General features: G+C 43.2%; 1 protein-coding gene across 1 annotated transcript; it reads right to left on the bottom strand.

Annotated features, from left to right (window-relative positions):
- Positions 1-1925: 1925 nt before the first annotated feature.
- Positions 1926-23230, bottom strand: opn8b (opsin 8, group member b). The gene is made up of 4 exons (XM_039749443.1): positions 23115-23230; positions 13252-13545; positions 11885-12210; positions 1926-2546 (listed from the first exon to the last, which is right to left on the bottom strand). The coding sequence occupies exons 1-4, from the start codon at positions 23182-23184 to the stop codon at positions 2226-2228; spliced, it is 1011 nt and encodes a 336-aa protein (XP_039605377.1). The 5' UTR covers positions 23185-23230; the 3' UTR covers positions 1926-2225.
- Between the last annotated feature and the right edge of the window lie 810 nt (positions 23231-24040).

Genomic DNA, 24040 nt, shown 5'->3' on the forward strand with positions numbered 1-24040 from the left:
TGAAATAGGGTTCTGCAGTGTCTGCTGCACCCGCTGGTGGTGCCCATGGAATTCAACAGGACTGTGCTGAACTCCAACTACCATGAATTCCTGAGGTAATCCAAGGCACCATTGTAACTGAAGGGTGCTGCCATCTAGCACTCCAGGGGAGATAATGCCCTTCTTTTATGAAGGCACCCCGACCAGGTTAGGGCCCCGGCTGTTCGCTACAACGCCCATCGGTCCGCAATTGCAGGATGACTATGCACTTGTCCATCTGTCAGAAAGGTGCAATGACTGTGTGCTCATCCTTCTCTTAGAATGGTGGGAACGACTGTGCGCTCATCCATTCTTTCATCTGTCAGCAATGTTGCATTATGGTGTGTTGTTCTTTCACTGAGAATGGCGCGATGACTGTGCTCGTCTATCTGTCACAATGGCGCGATGACTGTGTGCTCATCTATCAGTCTGAACAGTAGGAGGACTGCGTGCTTATCTGCCAATGAGAATGGTGCAATGATTGAGTGCGTGTATTCATGTATCAGTTGCAATGGTGGGATGACCGTTCACTCGTACATCTGTCAGAATGGCGGGATGACTATGATGTCCTCAGTCAATGAGGATGGCGGCGTGACCATACACCTGTCTGTTATTCACAATGGCAGGATGGCTGTGTGCTCATCTCTTGGTGAAACTGGCTAGATGACCACCAGTCAGAATGAGGAAACTTGTCTGTCAGTGAGGTTAGGGAGGTCGGTGAGCGTTTCTCCATCGGTCAGTCAGAATGGCAGGATGACTTTCTGGTCGTCCATCAGTCAGAATGAAGGGTCTCACCTGTCAGTGAAAATGGCGGCACGACTGTGTGGTCATCCGTTGGTCACAATGGCAGAGATGGCTGTGCACTCATCCGTCAGTCAGAATGACTGTACAGTCCTCTGAAAGTAAGAATGGTGAGATGACTGCGTGCTTGTCCTTCAGTCACAGTGGCAGGATGACTACTCATTTGTTCATTTGTCACAATGGTGGGATGACCGCTCGCTCGTCATCAAATCAGAATGGAGGGATATCTTGGTGCTCGTCTGTCAGTCACAGTGACTGAATGACTGTGCCCTTGTCCATCTGTCCGAAAGGTGGGATGACTGTACGGTCCTTAGTCAATATAGAATGGCAGCATGACTATGCATTTCTCGGTTATTCACAATGGCAGGATGGCTGTGTCCTCACCTGTCAATGACAATGGCTAGATGGCCGCACACACGTCCATCAGTCACAATGAGGAGAAATGTGCACCCGTCTGTCAGTAGGGTTAAGGAGATGATTGAGTGTTTGTCCATCTGTCGGAGTGGTGAGATGACTAGATGGTCTGTGCCAGTAGGAATGACAGTAGGAACAGGAATGTGTCAGTGACAATAAGGAGATGAGTGTTTGTTTATCTGCCCATCAGTCAGAATGGAGAAATGGCCGAGTGCTTATCTGCCAGTGAGATTATTGAGATGACTGAGCGTTTGTCCATCTGCTAGAACAGCAGGATGCCTGTGCTCTCCTGTGTGACCCCGCAATGGCAGGATGAACGTGTGATCATCCGTCCATCGTTCAGAATGGAATATGTGACCATCTGTCAGATCTGTCAATGACCGGATGACGATGTGCTCATCCGTCAATGAGAATGGCAGGACAACCTTGTGCTTGTCTGTCACCGTGGTGGGATGACGGTGTGCTCATCTGTCAATGAGAATGAGCGGGGATGACTTTACGGTCCTCTGTCAGTAAGAATGGAGGAATGAATGTCACCTTACCTATTAGCCACAATGACTGGATGTATGACGAATGGTGGGATGTCTGTGTGCTTGCCTGATGGTCACAATGGTGGTATGACTGTGTGTTCGTCTTTCAGTCACAATAGTATGGTGGGACAAATGGATGCTTGTCCATCAGTGAGATGGGGTCTCTTTGCACCTGTCACCCGTCTGTGAGTTACACATATAAGTCTGTCTATGAGAACGATGGGATGTCAGGCCGCATGTGCATCAAAATGGCTCCTGGCTCTGGTATCTGCCAACCAGATTTCGGATTCCATAATTCTTATTCATCCTTTATCCAGCTTTTCCATTTCTGTAGTCCTTCTTCTAAATTTTCGGGGAAAGGCACGACATGGAAATAATTTCGATAGAGAATGCCAGTTTCACTGCAGTTGCTGCTTCTCACCCGATCGTTCAGAGTCGTCTTTACTCTCACACTTGGTTGCCTTACTCGAAAGTGCCCACGCTGTGAAGCTTCCTCTCACCGTTGTGCCTCACATGCATTTCTCGCTCCACTACGTTGACCGTGTTGAGTAAATGAGGCGGCCTTCTGGAGAAGCACATCAGCTGCTTGACCTCCTTCCGGAAGGTGTTACTGAAGGCGTAGTAGATGATCGGGTTGTATGCGGTGGAGGATTTCGCAAACAGACAAGGAAGCAGACTGACTAAGGGTGGAATTGAGTCACTGGATCTGAACATGGACCAGAAGCTGACCATGGCATAGGGCGCCCAGCAGCCAATGAAACCCAGGGACACCAGTATAGCAATCTGAAAGACAAGAACAAAGAAGGAGGTCAGCCATACCCAAAAGCGGGAATTGAAAACCTCTTATGAAGAATCTGGACCAAAAAAAAAAAAGAACGATAAGCTTACTTGAAAGTGGATACTGTGATGGTTTATGCAGCATTTTCCCCTTTGGCTGCGGTTCACAATTGTGTTTTTGGTTTGTGGTGTCTGATTTCATGTCATTTATTTGTATCTATATTTCTTCTGTTTATTTCTTTGTGTTCATTTGTAAGTGAATGCGGCCTTGCTTATGTGCCTTGTGTTCTTTGGGTGGTTCCCCAAGGGGCGGGGCCACCTGCCAATCACTGCCAGGCAATACCCTTCGCCTTATTTAAGGGTGTGTCCAGCAGGGTGCGCTCACTCCCTGGGAATTAGTTTGTTAGTGATTGCGGCCTGTTACTTAACCCGAATCGAGATATCTCTCTATTATATAAAAAAATCTTGGGACGAGGCTTTTTTCCAGCGATGAGACGTGATCTTTTGAAGAGAGACAGAGCCACACTCTGGTAGAGAGATCTTTCACATCCCACGAGACAGGCATGTCACGTCATACTTACAACCTTTGGAAGCAGGTCCCGTGATACACATGCAGAGCAGGTTAGAGATAATGGAAGTAGGAAAATTAAAAAGTCTCCAAAGAATGAGCGAAAAGGTCACATTAGCACAAACAAATGGAAAATATTACTCGGTGAAATAACATAAAAAACGGAAAGAGATCGCATAGTGTTTAAGGACAAAAGGACAGGTGCTGTACAGGCATTTAAACATTCAAAGCGCCACCCGAAATGCCAATCATGTGGAACCAGGGCCGGATTAAGGTGGGTGCTATTGATGCTGCAGTATTAGGCCCAGATGAAAACAGACGAGAATTTTCCGGAAGCTGAACAGTTTTCCTCAAAATAATTCTTAGAATGAAATTTGGAGTCCGACTTTCAGACGCCTAGACACGGCGTTACTTATTATATAGTTACTATTGTTCTTTGTGCTGTAACGTAACTATAATGTCGTTGTGTTTATTGTTAACCGAAGATTGTAAGTTAATGCTATCAATTTTACGTTAAACAGTTTACTTAGTAATTTAGCTGCGTTTTTTGCCATATCTTGGGGATTCTTGCCATTTTATTATTGTTCGGTAAGTGCCACGTAGTACATTTTTCACCTTGAAAGTTAGTTGTACAGTAAAAATCGATGGCTATTTAAATGCTTATCTGTAAAGTGTAAAACTAAAAGCCGGCCTGCAGGCCCGGCATGGATGTTTAGAATTTTTAAAATTCTCGACAGGATTCTGGTCTATTATGAAATTTAAAATCGTGGACAAATTTTTACCCTCAAGTGCCTGAGCTGAGTCACTTTGACCCAATGGCTCTGCAAATTCATTTTTTCTTACTCTGTTTCATAAGAGAATTGTGAAATTGTGTGTATTTCGTTGTTAGGTTTTCTGCATTAAGTGCACTCTTCAGACAATTGCTATTGAATGTTACGTAGTTTGATGTTCATCTCGAGTTGTTATTATACTACATTGTTATTAGTATTCATGTTCATTAAAGGCTGGCTGGTTGCGTTGCAAGCAATTAAGGCTCCTTGGTCGGTCTGAGTGCGCATGTACGGCGAGTGTCGAATGCACAGGCACCTATGCCGAGAAAAAATAGGCCTTTTTTGCTCTGCAGCATCAGGCCCAACTTCGTCTTAATCCAGCCCTGTGTGCAACGAAAGCAGCAGCAAGCCAATAGCTTATCGAGCAAACAGGAGTTTTGTTACTTGTTTCCCAATGAATCACCATTTAAGAGGGGTTATAGAGGAGCGACCACACCACCTTGGTGTGCATTCAGCCACACTCTTCACAACAACGCATTACTTGGTATGCGAGTGAAGTTCTGATCACACGGCATGGCAGTGCATAGCGCTGTTAGGCGAGCGAAGTGCAGATCACGCGGCAAAACAGCAACAGTAAGCCAATAGCTGATCGAGCAAAGAGGAGTTAAAAAAAATGTATTTGTATCCCATTGTATCACCGTTTAAGTGTGGTTTGGGAGAAGTAGACGCGTCTCCTTGGGGTGCGTTCAGCCCCCCAATTCACAATGGTGTGAAGTGCAGGCAGGTTGGGGAAAGGGGTTGGCGAGTGAAGCGAGCAGGGGGCAAAGCTCCCAAGTATGTGTGTATCTATACTAATAAAAGGCAAAGCCCTCACTGACTCACTCACTCACTCACTCATCACTAATTCTCCAACTTCCCGTGTAGGTAGAAGGCTCGTTCCTTACAGCTTACTTATAAAAGTTAAGCAGGTTTCATTGTGAAATTCTACGCGTAACGGTCATAACGGTCGACAAGGTCCGCCATGTTGAACTTTCTTATTCATGGCCCCATCTTCACAAAATTTGGTAGGCGGCTTCCCTGTGCTAACCGAAACCGATGTACGTACTTATTTCGGTGGTATGACGCCACTGTCGGCCGCCATATTGAACTTGTCAACGGTCTTTGTTACTTATGGGCCCATCTTCAAGATATTTGGTACGCGGGTTCCCAACGCTAACTGAATCCTAGCTTGCAGCTCGGTCAACGTGTGAGGTGGCGTTGGGTCCCCCATCCCAACGCCTCCCACGTTGTTGGCTGCCTGCCTATATAAGGCCGTCCGTCGCTCCGGTCTCTACATTCCCTTTCTTGCTTCGCCACGGGATTCACGTCTCCCTGCTGATAACCGCAGCCTTTTTATTTAATCCACGGCTTCTCCGCTGTTTTATTGTTCATTTATTACGATTATAGTTATTGTGTAGGTATTTTAGACTTACTTTACATTGTTCAGGTCCCCATTTCCTTTATCATTCTAACCGTACCCCCATTAACATGTCTATCGAGGTGATCACCATCGATCAAAGAACTGTCACTTACCGAGTGGTTTCCATGCCCAGAGATGGCACCTACCTTTTCCATTCTCTTTGTTACATATTGCACGGCCATATCAGGCTCACTCTTGATATCCGGAGGAACATTGTGTCTTATGTATTGAATGACTGGACAGGTTCAAGGTGTGGACTGATGACGGTACAGGAGATAATTAGACTACACAGGAGCACTAGAAGAGTGAAATGCTTAAGCCCTTCACCTGTGGTTCTGCATGTGAGTTGATGGCTGCTGCTGAATTGTTCAGTTGTCGCTTTCAAGTGTACCGAAATGGCCAAATATTTTACAGCTTTGTACAACCGCCAATGCCTCTTAAACATCTTAGATTGACAGGTGACGATTTCAGTAGTGGACACTTGGATGTTTATGAATGTTTAAACTCTCAAAAGCTGGATGTGAAGTTATCGATGAAACTGGTTGTATACCTACAACGCTTGACAGATGCCGAATGTCTCTTCAACACAAGTCCTGCAAATACTGACGTAATTGAAACAAACCATGAAACTCAAACCGATTATGACAGCAGCAATCCAAGCTGCGAGATCTGAGACAAGATTACTGTTCACATGGCCAACTGTACGTTACATGCTCAAGAGTAAGCTCAGCGCACAGCTTGGTCATATTACAACCGGAGGGCCGAACTCACAATGTGGTATACAAAGAGATCCTTAACAGATAATTATTGGTATATTATCCCTCAGTTTAAAAAGGTTTAATTTTCTTCTTAATAAAAATTTTAAGGCAGTACTTCGCCACTGCGAAGCACAGGTATTTTGCTAGTATATCATAAAAGAGGATACCCTTCCATAGTGAAACGGCAGTAAGAAAAAATAACTTTGTAGGTTTACACTGCAAATCATAACTCGAATAAAGCTCTTGACACCCAGCCTTGGAGAGGAAGCCCAAGAATTGGAGACCAAATTTGACAGCAGAGAAGGCATGTGGAGAAACAGGCGGTGGCGACAACATCTTCCATCCGTCTCGGTTGAGCTTCAAAGGACCGAGCTTTGTCAGAGCTTTTCTTATTCAGGTTCTAAAAGTCAAAATTCCCAGAAGTCAAGCTGATCACAAGAAGTCTTTTTTAAGGAGCGCATAACTGACATACCCGGCACCGAGGTCCTCGCTAGGGTCATCCTCAACTGGATCCGTGATCATTTGTTCATCTATCAGTGACTGGAGCAGTCTGGTTTTACACCTAAGAAGTTTACCATTTAACTGCATCCTGGCACTGAGGGTTCTCATCGAGCACAAACGTGAATATTGGCAGTTTCTTTGCAGCCTTTGTCGATTTTCGTAAAGCACTTGATCAAGCCACCCTGTGGGACCTCCTGAGGGTTTGCGGGATCCCCTCAAGGTTGCTGGATATGACGGCCTGCCTGTACACTGGCCTGGTGAGTGCGGTGCAGAGAGGAGGCATTTTTTCCCAGTTGATTCTGTGGTTCATTGGCGGTGTGTTCTGCTCCTACTCTGTTCAGTGCTTGCATGGACTGGGAGTTGGGCAGGGTTGTGGGGTCCAGCAGCTGTGTGGCATCTACTTTGCTGATGATGCTGTGATCTTCACAAAGTCAATGAAGGCTCTAATCGGGGCTCTCGAGAGACTGTGAGGAGTCTGAGTGTCTGGGCTTGTGAGTGTCCTGATAAAAACCAACAGCCAGGCCTTTAACTCTTTATTTATTTTTTCCGAAAAACTCAGTTTTCTGAAAAGCACACAAAGCAATGGTTTCACACATTAATCAACATAAAACATCTGTTGCTATGTGCTGTGGCTGCTATTGGCGCATGTTTGGCATCTCTGGTGGCAGTTGCTGTGCATGGGCACCTCAATGGTCAACAGTAAGGCACGGTGGGCCGGCTCCCTGGCTGTCTTTGCACAGCAGGTGGGTGGCGGTGGCAGTGAGACGCAATCTGGTTCGTACCTCTTGTCATCATAAGTGGTGGTCCTCCCAGGCGAACGCTGCCATAGGCGCATCAGCTACACAAAAGTGTTCAGCACCACGATCAGCTGTGGACCGATCAAACAATGCTGGTACCTCACTGTCATTTTTGATATCCATCTCCAGGTCGGAGTCCAACAAGTCCTATTCAACGAAATTACGTGAAGCGTCCATGGAGTATATTGCTTTGCACATTTGCTTTGGTTTCTCACCAGATGTTGAAGCCATTTTAGATGTTGTTTGCTCATCGCTACTCACACACGCGTAAGTATTCGAGGTTAAAGCTACATAACTGTTCTTCTACCAAAGAGAGTCAAACTGAAATGTGAGGGCGAGGTTTGTTGCAGTTTACAGCTGATTACCGTCCTCTACCCCTGAAATTTGACAAAAGTCGACCTCAGCCCTGAAAGAGTTAATGACCTCTTGGGCACGGCCATCAGCAGTGTGTCTGTCTGCAGCGAGAGTGTCGACCTCATTGAGAGGTTTACTTACCTGGGCAGTGACATTCATGTCTCTGGTGACTCTTCCTGTGAAGTCAGTAGACGGACTGGGAGAGCATGGGGGGGGTCATGAGGTCGCTGGAAAGGGGTGTGTGGGGCTCCTGATATCTCTGCAAAAGGACGAAGGTGCAAGTCTTTAGAGTCTTGGTGCTTTGAGTCTTGCTATACGGTTGTGTGCTTATCCAGGAGTCCTTTATGAAAGTTATGTCAATTATGCAAGTTATCACTGTCTTTCCTAAGAAAAATAAGGACTTATCACAATTTGCATCCTACAGACCAATCTTGCTTCTAAATAATGATATTAGGATTCTCCTCAAAGTCCTTGCTAGAAGGATTGAGAAAGTGCTTCCCTTGGTAATATCACAGGACCAAGCTGGGTTTATCAAAGGCAGACACTTAGCTTCCAGTCTTTGACCCCTGTTTAATGTGATAAATTTACCCACAAAGCCTAACACCCCAGAGGTCTTATCATCTTTAGAATGTGACTACCTTTTCGCTGCATTGCACACATTTGGGTTTGGCTCAAACATTTGTGCATGGATCAAATTACTGTATGCCAGTCCAGAAGCTTCAGCTTGTATTAACAACATTATTTCAGAGTACTTCAAAATTGAACGTGGTACTAGACAAGGTTGCCCCCTGTCACCACTGCTATATGCAATTGCCATGGAGCCAATGGCTGATCACTTTCGAAATGCATCAGAGATAAAGGGGATTATCAGAGAAAGACTAAAACAGAAAATATCATATGCAGATGACATGGTACTGAATATATCCGATCCACAGAATACTGTGCCTGTGGTCCTAACAACACTAGCAGAAGATACTAATCATTTTTAGAGTCAAAATCACGGAATTGGCGCAGTTCCTGTTCAAATACAGAAGAGAAACACGAGATGCGGCAGCAACGAGCCTCACCTCCCCTCACACACTGGGCTGATGCCTAATTGGCACGTGCCAACATAAAGTTTGCAGACACGTTTATTATACACCCTGACTTTCCACAGTCTGGCTAATATCTTTAATGAATGTGTGTGACATATTTAGTCTCACTAATCTGACATAAAACCGCAGTGAAAAGGCACAACATGCGGCTGACAGTACCGTGCCATCCTGAAGGGGGCGCATGTGAGCCGAACAGGTGCTCGCTGCTGCTGTTCTTCTACACAGAGGCGCCAATAAGTTAGCGACATCAGAAAGTCAAGGGCACTGCAGCTGTCCATTTATTTTTATTTTTTGTTCCGACTGACTAACAAAATGGAAGACTAAGACTTTTCAAAACTAGAGGAAGATCAGGAGGACTTTTACAAGAAAGTGATGGAGATTTTCGTGGAGAAGGATAGCGGAGGGACTTCATTTACAAATAAAGGTAAGAATATAAACGGTTTTCAATTTTATAAAAAATGGGATCCGACTAAGAAAAAAAAAAAAAACAATATTTGAAAACTAAATTTTGACCTTAAATAAAATATTCTTTTGTTTTTCTTGTTATCCTTTTGTTGAACAGTCTGCATTAAAATTGAGTAAAGCATCCGAATTGACAACTAAATATTTCAGTTAAGGTCAAAATTGAAATCCGTTTTTATTTGTACACCAGTCTATACTTTCATTTGTATTGAATGAGTGTGAATTGTGGAATTGCAACAGCAGAACACATGGAGGGTGTGGAGCAAATACGCTCTGTCTCTCTGGCTGCTATAAACGTAACGTTCTTTCTAAGCCTTACCAGTCTGTGAGTGTGTAAAGAATGCTGATGAGATATGAAACATAACCAGCAGTCAATGTGCCAAGTGAATGGTGAATAAGCGACTCTTTGGGGTTCATATATTTGTAAATCTGACTCCATGAACCTCACCGCACGTCACTGCACTTCAGTACTGCCAGCTGAAATGGTCAGCATACAGTCTGCTGGCTCCAGTGGCTGAGGACCTCGTCTGTGTACCTGCATTACAGGCGCTCGTCAAGTGTGGCTATCTGTGTAACGAACGTCATTGCAACATGAAAAAGTCTCTTGAAAAAAGCGTGCTTGTTTAAAGCTTAACTGTAACGCGCTTGCACAGACAGGTTTCTTGGGTTGAAACGCTTGATCTTGCCGACTATACTCATTAGGCCACTTAATCTGTTTGCTCATTGATAGTCAAGTTGTGTTTAATGGGATCATGAACTGTGAGTTTACTTTGTTGACTGAAACATAACTTGCATTGAAATATGTGTAGGCTGGCATTTGTGGTCTTGCAACAGAAAAAAAAAAAAAAACAAACTAAAATTGTACTAATATTATGTAAAAAAGCCAGAACTAAATAAAATAAAAACTAAAAGTTTAAACACAGAACTAAATTAAAATAAAAATTGTTGACTCCACTGAAAACTAGAACGAAATAAAAATGTATCTTATAAAATAAAATTAAAACTATAATTAATATCAGAATTGGAATATCACTGGTTCTGGGTGTGCGCCAAATTAACATCATTCTGGACCAAAATCTTTGCATTGGGGTCCCAATCCCTCCTAATCCACTAACAGCTGTGTTTGGTGGGCTCACAGAGGGGCTTAAAGTGGAGAAGGACAAACAAACTGTAATGGCCTTTACTACACTATTGGCACGTAGACTTGCTCAACTGGTAGAATCGTAGCCCACCTCTTTTAAGTCAGTGGGCAACTGATGTTCTATAATATTTGACAATTGGAAAAAAAAATCAAATTGTCACTTAGAGGGTCTGTACAAAACTTTTTAAAAAACCTGGTGGGATCTAATCGATAACATTTTAGAATATGCATCTATATTGGGGAAAAGGATTCTCCTCGCTCTTTTCTACCCATAAAGTCTTACTCTGGCTGTTGGCCTTCCTCTCTTTCTCTTGGTTGGGGTTGAATTGAATTTCGTTTTGAGTTTGACTTGTTCGTATGGAATGTTAATTGCTTTTAATAAGTTCATTTTTTTAAAAATGCAAATTATTTCCCATGATGTTCTGTGGTTTATGCAAATTAGCCTCTACTAATTAGACAGACAGTCACCTCTTTCCAGCCAGGTCCAGGGTTAGGGTTAGTCCTACAAACATTCACTGTTCAAAATTTGTAATACTGATGGCAAACAGAAAAGCGGTAAACGGTTTGTCACAGCGCCATACTGAATACGTGATCACGAAATTTCAAAACTTTTGGATGTTGCAGTCTTATAGGCAGTAGATAGATAGATAGATAGTGAAAGGCACTATATGATAGATAGATAGATAGATAGATAGATAGATAGGAAAGGCACTTTATGATAGATAGATAGTGAAAGGCACTATATGATAGATAGATAGGAAAGGCACTGATAGATAGATAGAGAAAGGCGCTATATGATAGATAGGTAAATAGATAGATAGATAGTGAAAGGCACTATATGATAGATGGATAGAAATGAAATGCACTGTATAATAGATAGATATGAAAGGCACTGTATAATAGATAGATAGATAGTGAAAGGCACTATATGATAGATGGATGGATAGATAGATAGATAGTGAAAGGCACAGAAAGATAGTGAAAGGCACTTTATGATAGATAGATAGAAATGAAATGCACTGTATAATAGATAGATAGATAGATAGAAATGAAAGGCACTGTATAATAGATAGATAGATAGGAAAGGCACTATATAATAGATAGATAGATATGAAAGGCACTATATAATAGATATATATGAAAGGAACTATATTATAGATAGATAGTGAAAGGCACTATATGATAGATAGATAGAAATGAAAGGCACTGTATAATAGATAGATAGATAGATATTTAATTAATCCAAAGGGGAAATTCTCAGTTCACAGTAGAAGACTACGCTGCACGTAATGGCCAAGAACTTAGAGAGGCGAGCATAAAAACACACAACCTGCCATGTGGATTAGAAGCCAGGACTGCGCACCACACCGCGGCCCCCCGCTGAACCCACTGCACCAGAACAATAACATTCAAGTTCTACTTTACCACGTGGATACCTACAGCTGTTAGCCTGCGTTCCAGTTTCACAGCATTGGGAATCTGTTGGCCATTTTCTAGGCTCTTGTACTCTTGGTGGAGTCTCCAGACAATTCCAAAGTAGCAGATGATGATGGTGAAGGCTGGAATTAGCGTGCAAAGGATAAACATGCTAATGATGAACGGGGCTCCACTGACCCGAAAGTCACTCCATGCGATTGTGCAGGATGTCCCAAAAGGTTCTGGGCCGTACTTCCCCCAACCAAATAAAGGCAGAACGGCCCAAATCAAAGCATAGATCCAGGAGAAGAGGATGAGCAGCACCATATTGCGTTTGCTTAGCTTCTGCCCTGAAACCAGAGAAAAACAAATAAAACTTTGAGGTAGCCGATTTAAAGCCAGCACCTTCAGATGTTTGCATTTTTGTGTATTCGGTTTTAAAGGAAAACATAACGAGAGTGCCACACAGGAGCCCGTTGGTGTATAGGGCCAAGAAGGTAATGCCCTGGATGCCCACTGCCATGGCATTACCCATTTCTCAGGACTTCAGAAGTCATGTGCCGAGGATGACGAGAACACAAACAACAGGAAATGGTGAAAAGTGCTTAATGCACTTCTTTCCCAGCAATCAAAGAAACAGTGTCCACTAAAAATTCAAAGCAGAATCTTCAATATAAAGCAATCAGATGTGAAATAAATATTGAAACTGTAATATTTCGGTAAAATGTTTTGCTTTTATAAATCAAGAATGCCTCAACAAATGAAAATAGACCTCTTCAGGTTAAGTTTGCTTAGCTGTGCCCCCTAATCACGGCCCTGGAGACTGGTGACGTATCACATGTCAGTCAGGACATACAAGTCAGACTTTCACGGTACTCTCTACATGTGACCATAAGGACCCCACAAACCCAGACTAGTGCCCGCCCGGCATGCCAGTTCCATAATCTATCAGCACAGTGCCATTTCTAATTCTTTTTTGGGATCTCTAGTTCTGTCACCATGTGGATGCTGACAGAATTGCTTTCCTAGGTAAACTTCTCAGACCTGCTGGATTCAAATGAGGATCACAAGAGACACAGGCTGTCCTAACAGCATGAGAACCAGCCGTGGACAGGGTGCCAGTCCATTGCAGGGCACGTTTTAATTTTTTTAACAATATTATTTAAGCCTTTCCCCACTTTCGGACTCTCTAATTCTTTACATACAAAGTCACGGGTATTGGAACTGGTGGCAGCCTTTCTAAATCTTTCCTTGAAACCCCTTGTGCACCAGTTGTGTGGAGTTAACTCAGCAGTGGTTGCCAGTCTGAGCTGAGCTCATGAAGGATGGAAGCTTTACACACATCAACTGGCCTTTTTTGTAATGAACATGGAAGGATCAGACCTACTCACCAGGAGACCGCAGGTTCATGGAGAACACAAACCGGGTTACAGCCATTATAGTTAAGGTCATGATGCTGGCGACTCCAAAGAAGAATCCCATTAATCCATAATACAAGCAGGAGCTGTCGCCCCCCAGCCAGCCATGGCTCCAGGCAGAGGTGATGGCCAGTGGATACATGGAGATGGTCATACCCACATCGGTGACAGCCAGGTTGACATTAAGCATTTCAGGTGGCTTCATCTTGGAGAACCTCTTCAAAGCAGTGACAAGAACTGAGAGGTTTCCCAAGACTGACATGACAGCTAACAGGGAAAAAAAAAAAAAGAAATGAATTTGGTTTCATTAAATCCACCAGTCCATTATGAAGTCCACGTGTCTGTCACAGCAGCATCAGACATAAAGTGAGAGCCAACGCTGAATGGGACATCTGCCCAGGGGGCAACCGGCCCTACTCATCTGAGGCCAGTTTAGGGTCAACAATTCACCAAACTCACAAGTCCACCTCATCAGTTATTGGTCAATTCAAACAGCCTGACTGGGGTCACATCAGAGCACATCATGTGACTGCCACACAAGGAATGTTGCTAAACAACACGGTGAAGTGGGCGGGGCCAGGGCAGAGTTTACTGCCAGAACTGATAGACCCGTCACATCACAAACTCATATACCCTGCAAAGGGCTGCCTGCTCGACAGGAGGTTGGGGGGCTTGGGGGGGGATGCACAGAAAAAGTGAAAGGTACAGCAGAAACACTGGTTAGCAGAGGTCAGTATATTATCTCAAATAAAGATAGATAGATATGAAAGGCACTATATAACTGATAGATAGATAGATAGTGTCCGGGATGCCAGGGGCCACGACCCGGCCGGGACGCCATGAGGGACCGGATGTGGGTCTGCGCCCACCCTGGATCACGTGGGGGTCACCTTCCTGGTTGCTTTGCGGGCCACGGGTTGAGGGCATGGAAGCCCCACCCTGTAGGGGCCCATGGTCACCGCCAGGAGGCGCCCCAATGCCTTGGGGACCTGTTACCTCAGCACTTCCGCCACACCAGGAAGTGCTGGGGGGAAGAATTAAAGGGCCGGAGAGCTGCCGGAGAACAGCCGGCACTTCCCACGCTGGGGCGTGGCCAATGAAGGAATGTCGGGAATCACCTGGAGCTCATCCGGGAGAATATAAAAGGGGCCGTCTCCCTTCATTCAGGGCTGGAGTCGGGTGGAAGAAGGACAAGGCACGAGAGGAGTGTGGAGGCGGCCCGAAGAAAAGGCATTGTGAGGTCAGGACTGAGTATTGGGGTATTTGTGCACAAACTGAGTCTGAGTGACTTTAAACTTTGTTTATATTATTGTAAATTATTATGTGTGGTGGTGATTAACAACATGTCCACCTGTCTGTGTCCGGGTCGGCTCCACAATAGATAGATAGATATGAAAGACACTAAATGATAGATAGATATACACTGTGTGCACAATTATTAGGCAAGTTGTATTTTTGAGGATTCATTTTAATATGGAACAAACACAGTGCTATCAGTCAATCCAAAATGTTAATAAACCTGAAACCTGAATGTTTCACAACGGAAATGTGAGTGTGAACATCATCAGGGGAATACATATGTGCGCACAATTATTAGGCAACTATTAGTGTGCAGATTTATTATGCAACTAAAGGAAAAATGAAAATTTTCCCATCTCACTTGTTTCTTTTCATCTGTTATAGTGAGAATAATAAACAAACACCTCAAAATTTACAAATAAACATCTCTGACATTTCAAAAAAAATCAATCAATCAATCAATGAATGACCAATATAGCCACCCTTCTTTCCAATAACAGTCATAAGCCTTTCCATTCATGGAGTCTGTCAGTTTCTTGATCTGTTGACGATCAGCTTTTGTGGAGCAGTGACTACAGCCTCCCAGACACTCTTCAGAGAGGTGGATTGTTTTTCTCCCCCGTAAATCTAGCGTTTAAGAAGTGCCCACAAGTTCTCGATAGGGTTTAGGTCAGATGAGGAAGGGGGGCCATGTCATTATTCCTTCATCTTTAAGGCCTTTACTGGCTGGCCACACAGTGGAGAACTTCGATGCAAGTGATGGAGCATTGGCCTGCATAACAATCATGGTCTTCTTCCTGTATCACTGTTTGAAGAAAGTGTCTTGAAAAACTGGCAGTAGGTTTGGGAGTTGATTTTGAGTTCATCTTCAATGCAAAAGGTCCAACTAGCTCATCTTTAAAAATACCAGCTCATACCAGTACCCCACCTCCACGTTGGAGTGGAGCTCTGTGCCCATTACTGATCCACAGGTCCATCCATCTGGTCCATCAAGAGTCACTCTCATCTCATCGGTCCATAAAACCTTTGAAAAAAATCTGTCTTCAGATATTTCTTGGCCCAGTTTTGACGTTTCAACTTATGTTTCTTGTTCAGTGGTGGTTGGGTTTCAGCCCTCCTTACCTTGGCCATGTCTTTGAGCACTGAACACCTTGTACTTCTGGGCACTCCAGGTAGGTTGCAGCTCTGGAATATGAAAGTACTGGAGGATAATGGGTTCCTGGTAGCTTCACGTTTGATTCTTCTCAAATCTTTGGCAGCTAATTTGCATCTTTTGTTCTCAACACGTTTCTTGCGACCCTGTTGACTATTTGCAACAAAATGTTTGATGGTTCTGTGATCACACACCAATATCTTAGCAATTCCAAAAGTGCTGCATCCCTCTGAAAGACTTTTACAATTTTTGACTTTTCAGAGTCAGTTAAATCTCTTTTTGGCCCATTTTGCCTGAGGAAAACTAGCTGCCTAATAATTCTGCACACCTTGATATAGGGTGTTGATCTCCTTAGGCCACACCCTCCCTCATTACACAAATACACATCACCTGACGTGCTTAAATCCAATAAGCATTCAAGTTAATACAGCTTGGAGTTGGAATATACGCATTAAAAATGATGATATGGTCAAAATACTCACTTGCCTAATAATTGTGCACACAGTGTATAGAGAGATGTGAAAGGCATTATTGGATGAGAACTACTTGTCTTTTTTTTTTTTTAATTTTTATTTATTAATTTTATTACAATCAATACATAGCAATCAAGTTTTTACAAAAAAAAAGAATTATGCTAAGAACAGATCGATCCCCACCCTTGAGAGAGAGAGCAAGCCAAACGGTGTAAAATTTAAGGCTTGTAAAAATACCTAAATTAATAAATTCTCTGTGCTTTATAAACTTATTTTAAAATATTACTGATTAGATCCTGCCATGTTTTGAAAAAAGTCTGTACAGATCCTCTAACTGAGTATTTGATTTTTTCCAATTTCAAATAATATAAAACATCAGTTTCCCACTGACTTAAAAGAGGAGAGTTTGGGTTCTTTCAGTTTATCAGAATAAGTCTGCGTGCCAACAGTGTAGTGAATGCAATCACAATTTATTTGTCCTTCTCCACTTTAAGACCCTCTGGAAGAACCCCAAACACAGCTGTTAATGGGTTAGGAGGGATTGTGAGTCCAAGGCTGTCTGAGAGGTAATTAAAAATTTTTGTCCAGAATGATGTTAATTTGGAGCAGGCCCAGAACATGTGACCCAGTGAGGCTAGAACTACTTGTCTTTAAACACAGATAAAACAGAGATATTAATTGTTGGAGGGAATGACGCTGATCACAACAATATTCTGTCATCATTTAACTCGGTTGGAATCACCATTCATTTCACTGAATCAGCCTGCAATCTAGGAGTTATCTTTGACTCTAGCATGTCATGTAAAGCACACATTACAAAGTTGTCCAAATCAGGTTTCTTCCATCTTAAAAATGTTAGGAAATTGAGGCACTTTCTAAATATGTGGGATTCTGAGAAACTAATTCATGCATTTATTTCTAGTAGGATTGACTACTGCAATGTGGTGTGCACTGGATGTTCAAACTGTTCTCCATACAGCCTCCAGTTAATCCAAAATGCTGCTGCAAGAATTATTACAAGAACAAGAAAATCTGAACACAAAACTCCAGTTCTTAAATCCTTACACTGGCTCTCGGTTAAGTTTAGGACAAATTTCAAAATCCTCCTTTTAACATATAAAGCATTAAATGGCCGAGATCCAGCTTACTGTCTGAACTTATTATGACTTACAAACCTGAGAGCACATTAAGATCTCAAGATGTTACTCTGCTGATGATTCCAAGAATTAATAAAATAACAATGGGAGGTTGTGAGCTTTTAGTTACAGGACCCCTAAACTGTGGGGTGGTCTGCCTGCTACTATAAGAGATGCCCCTTTGGTCTCAGCTTTTAAATCTCACGACTTCAGTTCAGCACACCTTGACTAGAGCTGCTAATTAACTGTGCAGACTGCATCTCTGTTGTCAATCATTAGCACTAAAACATAAGTAACATGATCTATGTTATAATCTGTTACTAACCCTCACCTCTTCTGTTTCTCTTCTCGGTACTCAAATGTGGCACTTGGTGCCCACGGCCCACCTGCCAAGTTGTTTTGCCTGCCTAAGGTAAAGTCATCTCTGATGGAGGATCACAGGAATTGTGGGAAAGAGGGGTCCTTTCATTGGATTGGCTGGTCCAGCACTGTTTCAGCCGTGGAATGGCCAAATGGGGGAGGCAGCTTGATGGCTGAGGTCTTCAGGACTCTAAACAAATCCAAATCCTATTATGGGATATCATCCATCCATCCATTATCCAACCCGCTGAATCCAAACACAGGGTCACGGGGTTCTGCTGGAGCCAGAATCCCAACCAACACAGGGCACAAGGCAGGAACCAATCCTGGGCAGGGTGCCAACCCACCGCAGGACACACACAAACACACACAAACACCAAGCACACACTAGGACCAATTTAGAATCGCCAATCCACCTAACCTGCATGTCTTTGGATTGTGGGAGGAAACCCACGCAGACACGGGGAGAACATGCAAACTCCACGCAGGGAGGACCCGGGAAGCGAACCCGGGTCTCCTAACTGCGAGGCATATGAGATATCATCTACTGTTAAATTCTGCTCTGTACTTCTAAAATTTTTGTTTTTTATACTGTATTGAGGATTTATTCTGTTCTATTATTGTATTGTATTGTATTGACCCCCTTTTTCTTTTTGACACCCACTGCATGTCCAACCTACCTGGAAAGGGGTTTCTCTTTGAACTGCCTTTCCTAGGTTTCTTCCATATTTCCCTACTAGGGTTTTATTTTTGGGAGTTTTTTCTTGTCTTCTCAGAGAGTCAAGGCTGGGGGCTGTCAAGAGGCAGGGCCTGTTAAACCCATTGCGGCACTTTTTGTGTGATTTTCGGCTGTACAAAAATAAACTGTATTGTATCGTACTATATCACAGATAGATATGAAAGGCACTATATAACAGATAGATAGATAGATAGATGTGAAAGGCATGATAGATAGATAGATAGTGTCATAGAAGACATGGATAGATTGGCACACTGGCCATGACGGGTGATTCCTTGTCCAGCCAGGAAGCCATAATTAAAGAAGGACATGGATGGATGGATGGACATCCCAGCTGGGTTGGTTGCTGGTACCTTTCCCGGCCAGGTGACCATAATGGAAGAACAGAGGGAGGCTGCTTCCTCAGGCCTTATATTCTCTCTATACAAAGAGTGGCAGCATCCCTCTGGTGGACGTCCTCTTTGTACACCGGCAGGCCATATTGGAAGCTGTAGTCCTGTGTGGCAGCCCTGTTTAGAGCTATGGGGAGATGAAGGGGGACAATCCCATTACTTTCAGTGGCTTTCGCTTGGCCAGAAATTGCTTCTGACGTACAGTGCTGTGGAACTGGAAGTACTCCTGGGTCCAGGGTAAAAGAAGTTGCCCCCTCTACTTTCAGGAGTCATTGTCAGAAGGAGGTGGGCAGCACTTGCTCCTGGTAGTGGGGAGGTGAAAATGGAAAGGAAAGCAATCGAAGTGAAACGGAACGAAACTGAATTGATTTATCTGGTGAAGAAAATCTGTCAAATGTATTGTTTAAATTAAACACTTCGTTCTTTGAACCCGTGCCTGTGTGCTTTGGTTGTGTGTGGGTATTTGGGGTGCAGATGCGCTCCCTACAGGTCACAAGTGATAGATGCAAGTTGCGCCCCACGTGAATGTTTCGCCGGGTTGCGATCGATTAACCCCATCCTGAGTTCAGTCAATATGTGGCGATAAGTTCATCGATCGCCTCCTCCTGAGTCCAGCTGGCTTATCTAAAGATTTTCTTAAGATCCCCGTGAGCTGAGAGAATTTCGGGATTTACGCTTTTGCCTAATTAAGCATAATAAGAAACACCACGACTCCCAGCAGGAGAAAGTAGGACAATATGGCGATAGCCCAATGCCTCGGTGGGCTTTGGGAGTCGCCATTTGCACACGGTGGTCACTTTGAGGACCAACCAGTTGCGTACCTGACTTGTATTTACTGCAATGCGCAGTTTCAGTTACTGTAGAGTTAAATGAGTGTATGCGTGTGTCTTCAGTGTAAGTCCTCGCACTTGACCTCAAATTAATCGAGGACCACATCTCTGTCACATGTCCAGAGTACCGTGAAATTCTTAGTCTGTCTAATCGACAGGCGTCACGTCGCCACTTTCTGGAGCCATGTCACGCATCGTTCAGTTTTTTGCATGGTTTCACGCTGGCGCAAGCATGCTGTTGCCGCTCCTCCCTGTTAACAACACTTTTAGCAAACTTCGCCTTAACCCTGCACTTTTTTACGCTTGTTTTATTTTCTTTATTGTATTTGGTTTAGTACAATACTATATACTGTATACCCTGCCGTTCTTTCTTAAACTTTGTGAAGTGCCTTGAGCATGGGAAAAGCGCTATTTAAATAAAATATATTATTATTATTATTATTATTATTATTATTTATTTATTTCATTGAGCGCTTATGCTTTCACGTAGATGGTAATTTTGTCACCAAATGGCAACCCGTCCATTCAGCGCAGAGTGAAGCGCAACGGGCGCAAAGAAGGAGCAAGCCCTCCAGGGGGCGCCAGTGTGTCAAACACAACAACCGGGAATTGGGCATCGACAGCAAATCAAGGGACGCACCCTGGACGGGACTCCGGTCATTTACTGCGCGCATTCCTAAGCGCCGTTACATACACCGAGCAAATCAAAGAGACACGACATCCGGTATATGCGAGATACGAAAGGCACCATATTAGATAGATAGATAGATAAGATAAGAAACATAGCAAAAGTTAGACCTCTTATATCATTGAAAGATGCTGAGAAATTAATTCACACTTTTGTTTTCAGTCGACTAGATTACTGTAACGCACTCCTCTCAGGACCACCCAAAAAAGACATAAATCACTTGCAACGAGTGCAGAATGCAGCTGCTAGAATCCTAACTAGGAAAAGAAAATCCGAACACATTTCTCCAGTTTTGATGTCACTACACTGGTTACCTGTGTCATTCAGGATTGACTTTAAAATTCTGCTTATGGTTTATAAAGCCTTAAATAATCTGCTCCATCTTATATATCGGAATGTCTGACATCTTATATTCCAAATCGTAACCTCAGATCCTCAAATGAGTGTCTCCTTAGAATTCCAAGAACAAAACTTAAAAGAAGTGGTGAGGCGGGCGGCCTTCTGCTGTTATGCACCTAAAATCTGGAATAGCCTGCCAATAGGAATTCACCAGGCTGATACAGTAGAGCACTTTAAAACACTGCTGAAAACACATTACTTTAACATGGCCTTTTTATAACTTAATTTAACTTAATCCTGATACTCTGTATGTTCAATTCATCATAATAACTATTCATGGTGGCTCTAAAATCTGTATTAACCCCTACTCTCTCTTCTGTTTCCTTTTCCGGTGTCCTTTTGGTGGTTGGTCTACTCAAAGCATCATGATGCTCCAACAATGATGGATGGATCAAAAGGCAGAAGTCTACGTGACCATCATCATCAAGTCCTTCCGTGAGAACCCTAAATCCAAAGAGGACTGTTTCATTTATGTTAGGTAGAATGCCCAGAGGGGACTGGGCGGTCTCTTGGTCTGGACCCCCTGCAGATTTTATTTTTTCTCCAGCCGTCTGGAGTTTTTTTTTTTCTGTCCCCCCTGGCCATTGAACCTTACTCTTATTCGATGTTAATTAATGTTGACTTATTTTGTTTTCTTATTGTGTCTTTTATTTTTCTATTCTTTATTATGTAAAGCACTTTGAGCTACTGTTTGTATGAAAATGTGCTATAGAAATAAATGTTGTTGTTGTTGATAGATAGATAGATAGATAGATAGATAGATATGAAAGGCACTATATGATAGATAGATAGATAGATGAAGTGAAAGGCAATACAGTATATGATAGATAGAAGTGAAAGGCACTATATTATAGATAGGTAGAAAGGCACTATATATTAGAGAGATAGCAAATATTCTATATTAAAATGAAAGAAATAGGCTGAAGTTTGGTATATGGTACCCGGCTAACTCCATTGTTTGATACTCTTGTTTTATTTGTTGAAAATCTACAGGAATTGTTTTCCCAGAACTCATTTTTATTTTTGCAATATTTCGCCCTGGGATAAATAAACAGAACGTCTTACTTGCTAATTGTTTTTATTGGGTCATGTTAAAATAGACAAAACATACAGCTTTATGAATGCTTACGGTTTTCTGTAATAGCAAATTAAACGCTGAATTTGCATATTATAAATAGTACGTTAAATCAAATCGAACTTTTTCGGGAACTTTGTGGTATTAATGATGACTAATGATTAATGATTTATGTACTATAGAAAATTAAGTTCTAGTGGTAAAATGTGACTAGAAAAGCAAGAAATGTGCAATTGTTTCCATATGATATAGATTGATGTACAGTATGTAAGTAGGATTATATTGTAAATTAAAGTCGGTTTAAAATATATTCAACAATCAGATCTTCGCCGCGGAGAATCCCGCTGAGGCCGGTGCGGCGCTCGCTCGCTTTGCCAGGCTGATTCCAATTCCGCTCCCTGGAGCTTCGTCTACCGCTTTAATTTGTGCGCCGTCGCGCCTCTCCGTTTCAGTTGCATTCCATTGTGTTTTAAAAGATTCATAAAAAGTTGTCATCATTTGGTGCATCTAAAACTTGCCAAACTGTACTCCTGTGACGGGTTTAAACTTTTGTCAGTGCATCCAGTAACGTGGGTAACATTTAAGAACATTTTCTGATCTTACGGGTTTGGCACAATTTACCCAAATCATTAGTAGTTTGTGGAAACGAGCTCAAAAATAAAAAGCCGATGTAGACACAAAAATATATTGTCACCAGACAGTATGAAGCCTTTATTAGGCCACCTGCCTGTTTTCCAAACTCGTCGGTTTTCTGTTTCGAGTCGCAAGGAGGACCGTGTCCGGACAGGAAGCTTGTAGCGCTCAGTGGTGCTCACCTCCACGCCGGATGTCCCCAGTTTAGCGTCAGATGGTACGCCGACTACTTAATCGCTGCTGATGAAGAAATCACAGCACAAGTGGACCAGCATTGCTCGGTGTCTCTCGAGTGTTTTGTTCACTCCGAAAGGGGACATTAAATGACAGCATACTGCAGAACTGAATCGCAATACTGAATACAGTACAGGATGCTGGACCCGCCAGCGGCCGCGCTATCGACCACGCCACATCGTGCCACCTGTTTTGTTAATGTATACCTCGGTTCAAAGTTAATTGTAATTGTTTCCCTTGTTAACGCCTGTGAAGCATTCTCTCCGGCGACTTGAGCCCCTCGGGTACTTGAGCTTCGCAAAGCGAACTCCCTTCAGTATTTAATAAATTTTCTCTATTCGACATTTCACACTGAATAAACCGAGCATATCGATGACAGTTTAGACAAGCGCTCTCCGGCCACCGCGTCTCGACGTTCGACTCACCAACTAGTAGCAGGAACGTCCCGGCCCCGTAGTCCACTCCGGCGGACAGCTTGGACATGTATTTGTCCATCGCTTATCGATACGGGAAGCTAGAGCCGTTATCCTGCGCATCTCTCGGACGGTGCGGATGAAGGCGCGCTGCTTCGTCTTCCTCCGCCCATTTTAGTCCGCGGGAGGGGCTGAGATTCTTCTGCCTCCGCTTTATTAGTCGTCTTACAGTAAAGAAAAGAACGTGGGGACAAATATGCGCTCCGATGCCGGAATGTCCGCAGAAAACTCACATGGCTGCGCAAAGTCGAGGGGCGAGGACATCAAGAACACACCAGTCACAGTGCGCCAACTGCTGCGCCACGCTAAAGTGGCAATTTATAAATCTGTTTACTGACTCTCCGGCCCCTCGATAGTCAGATGGCTTTGCTATATTATATATAATGACAATAATAATAATTACAAAAATGATGACGGCAACGGGAGATACGGTCCAGCTCATTCGTGTTATGCTTTGTTTTCTTTCCCTATGTTATGTCATGTTGTGTTATGTAATATAATGCTATGCCATCGTAAGTTATAGTATGTTATGTTACGTAACTTTATAATATGTTATATTATACAATTGTTTTGTTATGCTGCGGTGGGCTGGCGCCCTGCCCGGGGTTTGTTTCCTGCCTTGCGCCCTGTGTTGGCTGCGATTGGCTCCAGCAGACCCCCGTGACCTTGTAGTTGGGATATAGCGGGTTGGATAATGGATGGATGGGTGACTGACTGACTGTTGTGTTATGTTCAGTCATCTTGTGTTGTGTTATGTTACACTTTGCTATGTTATGTTGCATTACGTTATTTTATGTTATGTTATGTGAGTAACTTCACACTGTCTTATGTTGCCCTGCACTTTCCTATGTTATGCTATGATTTCATGTTATGTTATG

Source organism: Polypterus senegalus, chromosome 3 (genome assembly GCF_016835505.1).
Source record: "Polypterus senegalus isolate Bchr_013 chromosome 3, ASM1683550v1, whole genome shotgun sequence".
Taxonomy (NCBI): Eukaryota; Metazoa; Chordata; class Cladistia; order Polypteriformes; family Polypteridae; genus Polypterus; species Polypterus senegalus.

Bases quoted from the DNA above. Each gene is read 5' to 3' on its own strand.
- opn8b (XM_039749443.1), bottom strand. From the start codon at position 23,184: ATGGACAAATACATGTCCAAGCTGTCCGCCGGAGTGGACTACGGGGCC. The intron at 13,546-23,114 runs GTGAGTCGAACG...TTTCCCTGTTAG, and splicing joins GACGTTCCTGCTACTAGTTG to CTGTCATGTCAGTCTTGGGA. The intron at 2,547-11,884 runs GTAGGTATCCAC...CTTGTCTTTCAG, and splicing joins TGGAACGCAGGCTAACAGCT to ATTGCTATACTGGTGTCCCT.